The sequence below is a fragment of the Nicotiana sylvestris genome, chromosome 5 (assembly GCF_000393655.2).
Source record: "Nicotiana sylvestris chromosome 5, ASM39365v2, whole genome shotgun sequence".
NCBI lineage: Eukaryota > Viridiplantae > Streptophyta > Magnoliopsida > Solanales > Solanaceae > Nicotiana > Nicotiana sylvestris.
In genome coordinates, this window is record NC_091061.1 from 167,635,992 (window position 1) to 167,647,623 (window position 11,632).

The 11,632-nt window shown below is 35.7% G+C and overlaps 3 protein-coding genes across 3 annotated transcripts; 2 read left to right on the top strand and 1 right to left on the bottom strand.

Moving 5' to 3' along the window:
• The first annotated feature begins 401 nt into the window (after positions 1–401).
• Positions 402–1,224, top strand: LOC104235044 (SKP1-like protein 12). The gene has a single exon (XM_009788713.2). It carries the CDS (start codon positions 498–500, stop codon positions 1,008–1,010), a length of 513 nt encoding a protein of 170 aa, XP_009787015.1. The 5' UTR covers positions 402–497; the 3' UTR covers positions 1,011–1,224.
• Positions 1,225–1,679: 455 nt separating this feature from the next.
• Positions 1,680–8,507, bottom strand: LOC104235043 (ras-related protein RABF1). The gene is made up of 8 exons (XM_009788711.2): positions 8,263–8,507; positions 7,167–7,243; positions 6,090–6,173; positions 5,820–5,914; positions 5,540–5,645; positions 3,024–3,113; positions 2,852–2,938; positions 1,680–1,995 (listed from the first exon to the last, which is right to left on the bottom strand). The coding sequence occupies exons 1-8, from the start codon at positions 8,285–8,287 to the stop codon at positions 1,957–1,959; spliced, it is 603 nt and encodes a 200-aa protein (XP_009787013.1). The 5' UTR covers positions 8,288–8,507; the 3' UTR covers positions 1,680–1,956.
• A 1,060-nt stretch (positions 8,508–9,567) lies between these two features.
• On the top strand, positions 9,568–9,939 carry LOC138869627 (uncharacterized). Its single transcript, XM_070147261.1, has one exon. The coding sequence runs from the start codon at positions 9,568–9,570 to the stop codon at positions 9,937–9,939; it is 372 nt and encodes a 123-aa protein (XP_070003362.1).
• Positions 9,940–11,632: the final 1,693 nt, after the last annotated feature.

An 11,632-nucleotide genomic window follows, 5' to 3' on the forward strand; every position in this document is an offset into this window, starting at 1 on the left:
AAATTAAATTCCAAGCCTAGTAAATAAGAGCCCGTTTGGACATAAAAACAAAATTACTTTTTTCCAAAATTAGTGTTTGGCCATAAAATTTTCAATTTTCATTTAAAAATGAATTTTCAAAATATTTTTGAAAATTAAAAAAAACTCCAAAAAGTTATTTTTCAAAATTTTCACTCATATCACTCACAAAACTACAAAAACAAACTAAAATTATATTCATGTCCCAACATAACTCTAATTTTCAAACACCATTTTCACTTAAAAAAAATCACTTTTTCTTTGAATTTTACATTTCAAACGCCCACTAAGTTTCTTTTCTTTATAACTTCAGAAGTTTCTAGAATCTTTTCATGATCCAATAAAATAAAAAGGAAATCAAGCCCTATAAATACCCCTCCATCTTCCATCTCCAGTCTCCAAAAATACTCTGCCCTTTTTGAGTTTTACCTAGGGTTTTGTAATTCCTTTCAATTTCTCCTAAAATCTTCAATCAATCAATGGCCGCCTCCTCATCAGCATCAACAGCAGCATCTGCTGAGAAGAAAATGTTGATCTTAAAATCCTCTGACGGCGACGAATTTCAGTTAGAAGAAAAGGCCGTCGTTCAATCCATAACCATAAAAAACATGGTGGAGGACGATTACACTCTCATTCCGCTCCCAAACGTCGATACCAAAAACCTAACCAAAGTTACAGAGTACCTGAAGATGCACGCCGATGAGATGACGGAGTCCAACAAAGAAGAAATCGAAAAATTCGACAAGGAATTCGTGAATGCTACCTTTCAAGACCTGTTTGAACTTGTATTGGCTGCTAATTACCTTGATATTAAGGGTTTGATGGATCTGTTGTGTCAAGCGATTGCTGATAGGATTAAGAACAAGTCGTATAAAGCTGTTAGGAAGATTTTCAATATCACTAATGATTACACTCCAGAGGAAGAGGAAGAGGTTAGGAAGGAACATGAATGGGCACATGAAGGTGTAGAGTGGGACGAATCTACTGATTAGGGTTTTGTTTATGTTTTTGGTTTTTAGGGGTTTTGAATTAGTTAGTTTCTGGAAACTTCTCTCGGATTATTGTGGTTTTAAGTCAAGATTATCTGATCTCTGTGTTTTGATATTTTTCCGTATTTTCAGAGTTGTAATTCTGGATTCGTAGTTATTCCGCTAGATAATTGTAGTATTAAAATTCTAATTTCATATATCATCAATTTTACTCTAACGACCAGAAAGTGATACTACTCATCTATTTTGGGCATTCGAGCATTCACTCATCTATTTTGGGCATTCGAGCATTCTATCGGTTTGAGTTGGATATGAGAATTTTAATTTGAATTTTTGATATTTAGATTGCAAAAATGACTATCCAAATCCAACCGAAATAAACTCTGTACTGGATTGGATTGGATTTTTAAATTTTTAAGTTTGATTTCGAATTAATCAACTTAGATATTTTAAATTTTCAATTTTGAGCCTATAAGTTAAATGTTTCTTCCTCTTACAAAAAATGAACATCCAAATAAAGTATTTATATTAAATTGTCCAAAAAAATCCTCATTCCCACAGTAATCATTCAAATAAAGTCAAGGAAATGCAACAAAAACATCAGACATTACTGATAGCTAAGCTATTATTTAACTAGAAACAGATCTTTTTTGTCTCACGCTTGTCGTACACTTTCAGGAGCATATCCTTTATCATTTAATAACCAGATTTCATATGTTACTGAATCATTCAAACATTTGAAACTTTCACAAGTTGAAATGAGATTTTTCGTCTCCTCAATTCGCACAATTATGTAGCAGGATACCTCGTGGAAGAGGATCCGAGTTACAAGATCATAAATCGGAACAAGAGAGCAGAAAAAGAACAGACTTCATATACATAGTATTACAGGCAGTCGTAAGCAATTAGCATTGCCACGGCTGCTTATGTTAATCTATATTCTTGATGGTCAAGCAGCAGACGGGCGTGGTAATCTCTTGGCGATTTCCTGCAAGTAAAGCCATCAATGAGTGAATATTACCCAACATTTGTGTCCAAATGCAAACCTCGCAAAACATAAGGCCTCATGGAAGACAAGGATCGATATATGCAACTACTAGTAGTATGCTTACTTTAAGTCCTACCTTTTCTAGGAGTCTTTTAGTCCTATAAAAGATTTTATATGCCAGTAGGAGATATAGAGAACGTCTTGTATTTTAATTTTTATTTTGCATTGTACTGATCTAATACGAGCTAAATGGGTTGTTTTTTAAGATGAAGGCGGCTTACTTCTTCTTGTATTTGTGTTCAAATTCATTAATACTCAGCAAAGAGATCATTAGAGAGGGGTGGGAAAGAATTATCCGAGCATGGATGATGGAACTGGACAAAACCAGAAAAGTTTGAGAGTTCTCTGGTTCAAGAGAATATAAATGTGCGCACACCGTAACAAAGGAACCTTTTCTCTTTAGATAAAACTAATTTCAGAGAAAGCAAGATCCTCAGAGAACTCTCTTGATCAGACTGAGAAAGTAAGACAATGTTCCCTTCCTCCTCTACACTTGCTCTAACCCCAACTCCAATCTTAAAAGGAGGAACAGAAAAGCAAGAGAAAACTGAAAAGAAAGCCCAAAGAATATCAATAATATGAACAAACAACAGTTCCCCCACATCTGCATTAAGTTTATTCCCACTAAAATCCAAACTTAGACAGTTCCAGAAACAATGTAATGCTCATAGGACAAAATATAGGTTAATCGCATTGTAATTCATTGCATTCACCTATAAAGGTCCCAATTACATAAGTATGCCTTAAAAAGGTGAGAGTTTAAAATTTGAAAGATGAAATGACATTAGGAGCATACCTCAAACAACTGGTTGATATTATCAGCTGTCTTAGCAGATGTTTCTATAAAGAACATACCATTCTTTTCAGCACAGTCATTTCCATCCTTTAAAAGTAAATACCACAAATAGATCAGTAAGCCAGAATTAATTTTCATGACTAACAGCGCTGGTAAAGACTACAATACTCACTTGAGTTGTTACTTCTCTTTTTTCATGGAGATCAGCTTTGTTGCCAACTAGAGCCATGACAATATCAGGGCTTCCATGTTTTTGTAATTCCTATGAATGCCAACCAATTAGCAGCTACTAAATAGAACATTTTACACATAACTAAATTTCAGAAGAATGCATATCATTTAGCACAAGCTTGTCCAACGGGATTATTAGTCACAGGGAATGTGAAGATTCATAAAGCTGACCCCACTTGCTCGGCATTGGGGTCTAGTTGTTGTTGTTGTTTGTCCAACAGAATGACTCACTTAGAGAAAGAAGAAAGACTAAATGCATTGGACACCAATAATCATGAATCGGCAAACTTGACTTTATCCTTTGTGCTGATTGACATCTCACAGATATGGATCTCATGCAGAATACCTGAATCTTGAGTTATGACCAGAAGTATCACTTATCTATCTTTTATCTTTTCCATCTTTTGCCAAATATTGTTCTATTCAAACAAAGAACTGCTGTATTAACAAACAAATTTTGTAATAAATTCTTCTATCAGGACTCCCTAGGGGCAAGAATGAGCTAGAAAACATATAAGCTCATGATAACAGTAGGTAAACTTAACATCTTTTCCCTACATAAACCTTGAAAGAATCTTCTAGAGATGTTTATCAATAAATTACAGTTAGTTAGTTTGTGACCTCCTACTCTGTGACCTCCTACTATGGTTCTTGGTTCATATCAAGGACACTTAACACACAGAATAATCTACATTGTACATGCACTCAAGGTAGAGGTATGTTTATGGTCCTAAACCACAGGTTTACTCCTACTGAAACAAGAGAAAAAAGTAAGATTGAGAATGTTGTTCCCTCTTTTTACTATTTGATCCCAGGCCTTAAAAGTAGGTTTATGAATAGAAAAGAGTCTGCATTAAGTTCAGTTTCACACGTGAAAATCTCTTTAAGGTCACCTTTGGCTGTCAACCCACATTGGTTGCCCCTTCCCAAGTTTTGCACACACCTAATTGCAAGATGTCATTCCCTCGCACAAGACAAAGACCTTTCATTGACAGAATGTGATTTTGGAGCAGTCAAAGGGAAGTAACATTTTCATTTAAGGCGATGTGTTAACACTAAATTCCAAAATGACAAGAGATAACATAATCTAGACATTTGGTTACTCCCACCTCCTTTTGACCTCATTTTTTCTAGTAAAATATCATTTTCATCAGAATTGGACAAATTGCATGCATATACCAAAATACACACAAACAGCTGTAGAAGTGAATCCATTCTAACTAAAATACTAGAAGAAGCAATTTTTCATTTCATCATTTCAACGAGATTTTGGTTGACTAGTGTTCTTTTGGATATCAGAAACCTGTGAGCATGTATATATAAAAATTTTTACAGCAACTACTACTATGCCTCTTTCTGAAAAAACACTACTTTACTACTACGCCTCAGTCCCAAAAGGTTGGGGTTCGGCATATGAATTCTCACTTACCAAGTTTCTCCATTTAAATTCATCTCAGGTCAACACTATACAAAACAAAGAGTATCAAAAGTTATCTATATTTACTACTACCATAAAAATCTATGATAAGGCTGAAAGACTCCTAGAAAGCATAGGGCCTAAAGCAAACGTGCTAACATCGCTCATTAATATTTCTTCAATTGTGCCTCATCTTTCACTAAGTCTGCATGGATTCAAAAAATCGTAGGTCTTTCAAGAGTGTCCTTTCATGTGATTGAGGTTTACCTCATTCCTTTTTAACACCTTCATTCACCATGGTTTCACACCTTCGAACTGGTGCATCTGATATACTTTTTGCTTTACTAAATGATGAGGGAGTGACTGAGTGACCATATAAGAGGATTGGATTCCTGCGAATTTGGCTCCAATCGAATAGAGCAAATCCCGTAGCGTATCGTCATAAGAAAAGGTGCAATCTCCTTTAATTAAAACCTAATCTCCTGCTATGATGAGTATTAAAAAGGAAGCAGCAACATGCACTCATTTACACATAGATAAATGCATCCCAGCAGAACAAAGATCCTGTGTCCCCCCACCCCCTCAAGAAGAAAGGATAAAGAAATAGAAAAAAGTGAATAAATAGAGAATCAGAAAATGGTATTGTACATGTGAAGAGTAGCTTCGTGTCTCTAGTTTCTTTTTGGTGTATCCATGAGATTCTTGTTTGTATAGATGATTCGGTAACTTATGTAAAGACCCATATTTTGGTCTAGGTTTCTCCACTTTTGGAATACTCGTTGTATGCAGGGATTCCCATAACATAACTAACACTGTTTACCTTATCAAAAGAGAAATGAAATGGTCACTTACACAAACAGGCTAGCAAATTACTTCCACAAAAGAAAAAAATAAAAGAAATTGAGAAAATAAAAAAAGATTATTGCAAGAAGAAATCAAAATGGTAGACTACTATTGCTATATGATAGCTATTATCTCATGCAAATATGAATACAAACAAAAGGGAAAGAAGACACTCTTCCATTCTTTAAGTGAAATACCTTGACCCAGTATTGTGCTTTGGCAAAAGACTCAGGACTAGTAATATCATACACAACAACTGCAACTGCAGCACCTCGGTAGTACAGGGGTGCAAGTGCTGCGTACCTGAAAGTAAGGCAGATAACAGAACTTGAAGGTCTAGTTTACAATATCTTTTGTTAAATCATCAGGATTTATCATTTTTAGTGTCAAGGGTTGGGCTAGCTAGCTCATGGTGATTTCCAGTTATCAAAACAAAAATTATTCAGAGTCAAGACCATAAAGAGATAAATCCAATACCTCTCCTGACCTGCTGTATCCCATATTTCAAATTTAACTGTAGTTGAGTCCTGCAACGCTATTGTTTGAGACAGAAAAGAAGCTCCTACAGTCACCTAAAATCATCAAAGCAAGAATTATAAATGCTCTTTTGAAAAACAAGAGACTCATACACCAACATAGCCAACCTAACGCACACCAGAAAGAAAGGAAAAAGGTGGGAGGTGGGAACCAAATACAATAGACGGATGTCACATAATATAAGAACACATTTGTTCTATATATTCTTACCTTAGATGTTGGATCGAATTGACCACGGACAAAGCGCAAAACAATACAGCTTTTACCAACACCAGAATCTCCCAAGAGTACCAGCTGCAAATGATGTTCGGACAAAAAAGCAATATCAGCGTCGGAAATAAGGGGCAGGGTACATATTAGATCATATTTTGACAATAAGAATGATTACATAGTGTCCAAGACTATTAGCACACATTTGAATGTGTGAAGAGACCATAACAAGCTGCAGGCCATGCATGTGCTAAAAAGTGAATTGAAGAAATTTCTGCAATTCAGGAAACATTAATGCAACACCTTCCTAATCGTATCAGTTCGAGTCATTAATGCAGGAGATCTAGTATAACCGATATTGTTGAATTATGTGAACCATCCCATCTAGAGCTTAAGCTGGTAGAGAGAATAACCTTTATTTACTTAATAATATTTCCAAAACTCACTCTTTTTTTTATAAGGAAAAAATTTTGAACCATTTCTCGATTGTGCGTGTCATCCTTGCGCACGGGCCTTACTCCTTCTCAACTCTCAAGTCCGGGCTTGATTCTTTTTTATGGAAAAGTAATTGCGCTTTTTACTTCGAATGAAACGTGGCATTTGAGACTTGAATCTAAAACTTCTCTTTGCTCTAATACCATGTTGAACTATGTGAGCCGCCTCATTAAAAAGCCTAAACTGCTATAAAGAACATACTTTTTCTTTACTTAAAATGTGTCTTTAACATTATATAACTATCACACACGTAACTAAAAAATCAAAATGAGAATAAAAGCAAATTAAAGGGGAAACTCTAGAGGCCTACGGATCTTTTACCAATCGTGAAATTTGCACCACAAACAATATAGAAGATAAACAAGGACTATGTGGGTCTTCTTCAAGTTCATTCAGGAAATGTTTATCATTTACCATCATTGCAGGGAACCTAGGAAAGAAGGGACAATAGCAGAAAAGTTTCGTGCATCGGTAGAATGGGCCGAACATTATTGAGTCATCCAAAACAAAAAGAGTGACATAAGTTGGAATATATGGACTAATACTCTGCCATAGTACAAAGGGCTCAAGCTCAAGCTTTACCTTCACTTTAAGATTTTTAGGGTCAACTGCTCCACCATTATCAGGATTAAGGCCAGCAGTCCGTCCCGAATTCCTATCTGCATAAACACAAGGAAGTATTAACTAAACAACCTCCTCAGTCTATTTGAGATTTTGGAGCCTGTAATATAAACACACACCAGTAGCGCAAATTAAATTGGCATGGCGCTAGGAATGATATATTTACTGTCAAATCTGCCAATACATGCTCTTTGCAAATTAAATTATGCTAGAAAATTAGCGTTGGAAACTAATTTGGAAGAGAAAAAACACTCCTATGCTATATTTCTTCATTGAAGCATCGCAAAAGACATTTGGAACCTATTTTTGCACATTTCTTGGGGTTCTCTGGGTGATGCCCTTCAACTTAAAGGAGGCATATGCTAGTTGGGGTACGTGGAGAGTTGGGAAATCCATCAAAAGATATGGCAATCATTCCATGCTTGCAATTTTTTGGTGTATTTGAACAGAAAGGAAGCGCATATGTTTTGATGGAATTTCAACTCCAATCCATTCTCTAAAGCTAGGTGTCTTTCTAAACCTTTTTTTGCTGGAGTAACTTACAATATGTAAATAATACTAATGAGGTTTTAGATTTTGTCAGCTCCTTAGAACTTGTAGAGCAATACATTTGTATTGGAGCTCACTCTTTTCTACTTTTTGCATCCCCTAGGAGTTTTTTTAATGAAAATCCCCTTACTTCATCAAATAAACAATAGCTAGTATAAGTTACTGGGTTCTAAATTACTAATTTTTACATATTTCAATGAATTTGTAAGACGAATACAAGGTTTGCACCAATGCTACTGCGTGGTTCGGCCGAACCCGTAGCAGACGCTCTAGCTCCGTCCCTTCTCCCACTCCACCCTACTCCCAACCACAACTTAATATAGGTACAAAAGAAGAAAAAAATCTCAACAGAGTCAATAAGAATTAATTCGAGGGTGCCCACGTCAAAGAAATTCAGGATAACCAGTCAACGAACCCAATTAAATTCAATTTTACTCCAAAATCAAGCAAAAATTTAACAGACCCAGATTATTTAAAAAAACGATGGTTTTACACAGAAAAATCATACCTGCAACTGAAGATGCGCAACCCATAACCTAGCAAGATCAATCGGGTATTTATGACTTGTTTGTATTTTAATTGTATCAATCAATGGGTCAATTGTGCAGTAAAAATGGTTGTTGGGGGGGGGGGGGTTTATTCTAAGCCTCGAGGAAGAGAAGAAGAAGTTAGCTCAATGCTGAATGGGGTTGGAGGGGAGAGAGAGGGGATTTGCCGGGGACCGGGGTGGGGAGGAGGGGGGGAGGGGAGACCACTTGGTATGTAAGCAAACATTTTAGAACTATAGGATTTCTTTAGACGCCACGTTTGTGTCTCTTTCTTACACGTTTTTCTGATTTTAATTGGAGTTTAGGGTTTTTTATCGGGTGGATATTTACGCTTAACAATTTGGTTTATCGGTTATCGACTTATAGATATGCTAATTTACTAGTCACTTGATAAGATATGGGCGGATTGATATTAGTTAGCGATTATCATACGGTTATCGAGCAGTTTATTGGCTAAATCAAATAGATAATATAAATTACATATTAAGCAAGACACTAAACAGTATATAGATGATCCAATCACAATTACACTCCAGTACTCTAATTAAGCTCTCATTGTTAATGGTAGTTTCTTTTTTCTTTAATTCCTTTAAAATAAGCAAGCTAAAATATAAATTGGGATTCTTAATAAGTAATAGAAGTTTAGTTAACAAAAATTATGAATAGAGTTTTGCTTCAGTTACCGTGCTAAATGATTTATTTTAGCGGAAAGATATCAAGAACTATCGAGATCTGCACTTTGAAGCTCAGGCTGCTAAGAAATTACTTCATAATAGGTAAAAATATAAATGTAATAATTCTTAATGGGTTAACGATTTATCCGATAAGAAAATTAAGTGATCCTCCCCTAATCGATAAACCATTAATTATAAAATTTCAATTTGTTCAGCAACCGTTAATCTGATAACCCGATACCAATAAGCCATTAAGTTACTTTTACGGTTCGATTTTGAGGAGCCGTACCTAATAGTATTTGAGGAGAGTGTAAAGACTATCAGGTTATCTAAATAAGATTATATGTATTTCTTTGTAAAAAGTCAAAATTTATATTTTAAAATGAGGTCGTTTATCTGTTAAGACAGATAAAAATAATTGAATAGAGTAAAAATTATTTATTGTGTCGATATATATACAAGTTAAACTCTTTTTATTAAGTATTTAGCTTTGGAACTCCTTTTAGGGCTTAAGCTAGTTAGGATTAGCTGATTGTAAATAACAGATAAGCTTGAAATACAGAAAAATATTTTTAAAAAAAATAAGTATCTATGTATTTGGATACACCAAGGCACATACAAAGGAGGATGCCTTTGTGTATGTTATTTGCTGATGACATAATACTGATTGACGAGATGCGAGGGAGTGTTAACGCTAGGTTGGAAGTTTGGAGACAGACGCTGGAGTCCAAAAGTTTCAAGTTGAGTAGACCGAAAACTGAATACTTGGAGTGCAAGTTGAGTGATGATAGGCATGAAGAAGAAGAAGTGGAAGTAAAGATTGATACTCAAGTCATTCCCAAAATAGACAGTTTCAAGTATCTTAGGTCTATAATCCAAGGAGACGAGGAGATTGATGAGGATGTTACTTACCGTATTGGAGCGGGTTGGATGAGATGGAGGCTATCTTCGGGGGTTTTATGAGATTAGAATGTGCCGCCTAGATTTAAGGGCAAATACCAGTTATGTTGTATGGAGCTGAGTGTTGGCTCATCAAGAAGTCCCATGTTTAGAAGATGAGCGTAGCTGAAATGGGGATATCAAGAATGTGTGGACATTCTCAGGAAAGACAAGATTATGAATGAAGTTATTAGGGACAAGGTAGGAGTGGTATCCGTGGAAGATAAGTTGTGGGAATCGAGGCTGCGATGATTTGTGCATGTAAGGAGGAGAGACATAGATATCCCAATCAGGAGGTGTGAGAGGTTGACCGTGGAGGGCTTAAGGAAAAGCAGGGGTAGGCCAACGAAATATTGGGGAGAGGTGATTAGGCAGGACATGTTGGTATTTCACCTAACCAAGGACATGACTAGCGATGGAAGGTGTGGAGGTCGAGGATTAAGGTGGTGTGTTTTAACGATCCGGCTGATCGTTTTGAGAGTTATAGCCTATTTCCCCCATTTTCTGCTCCTTTTGTACTCTACAACTGTTATATGATGTACTGGGTTGGTTGGTTCGTGTCCGGAGAGATTTCGGAGTGAATTGAGACACTTAGGATGTGTTTGGTATGAAGGAAAACATTTTCCGGAAAATATTTTCCAATTTTTTCATATTTGGTTGGCTTAAATATTTTGGAAAACATTTTCCCAATGAACTCATTTTCCTCCAATTGGAGGAAAATGTTTTCCTTATCAAGAGAAGGGAAAACATTTTCCAAAACTCCTTCTCAACCTTCCCCACCCTCACCAACCCACCCCACCCCCTCTAAAAAAAGTATTTTTTTTTTAAATTTCAGTTTTTCCGATACTACCCACCCTACTACCCCTCCACCACCACCACCACCCCCCGCAAAAAAATATTTTTTTACCTTAATTTTTTTTTGCAATTTTAAATTTCTGTTTATTTTTTATTTTTGTAGAACCTACCCTCACCCCGTAATAATTTTTTTTTACTTTTTTTTTGTAATTTAAATTTCTGTTTTTTTCGTTTTACTGCCCCGCCCCCTCCCCTCCCCCCGAGATTTTTGTAAATATATTTTTCAGTTTTAATTTTATTATTTATCGGTTTAAAGGCTCAAAATTTTACAAGTTCCAAAATTATGAGTTCGGAGGTTTATGTGTTTGGAAGTTTACGGGTTTAGAAATTATAAAGTTCACGGGTTCAAAATTTCGCGGTTTTGAAAGTTTAGCAGTTCGAAATTTTGTGAAATTTGTGGGTCTGGAAGGTTGTTGGTTTGAAAGTTTATGGCTTCATGTTTATTATATCTAAATTATTTATGAATACTCTTGAGAAGTTATTTTCCTTAATTTGCGTATCAAACACCGAAAAATGAATAAGATTACTACTTGTTTTCCAAGAAAAACATTTTTCGTTATACCAAACACACCCTTAGTCTCTTTATTGGAAGCTTAAGTTGGAAAAGTTGACCGAATATTGACTTATGTGTAAACGACCTCGAATTTGAATTTTGATGGTTCTGTTAGCTTCATTGGGTAATTCTGGACTTCGGAGCGTGCCCGAATTGTGATTTGAAGGTCCGTAGTAGAATTAGGCTTGAAATGGCGAAAGTTAAAATTTTGAAAAGTTTGACCAGGAGTGAACTTTTTGATATCGGGGTCAAATTGGATTTTTGGAAGCTGGAGTAGGTTCGTGGGATCATTTTTGACTTGTGTGCAAA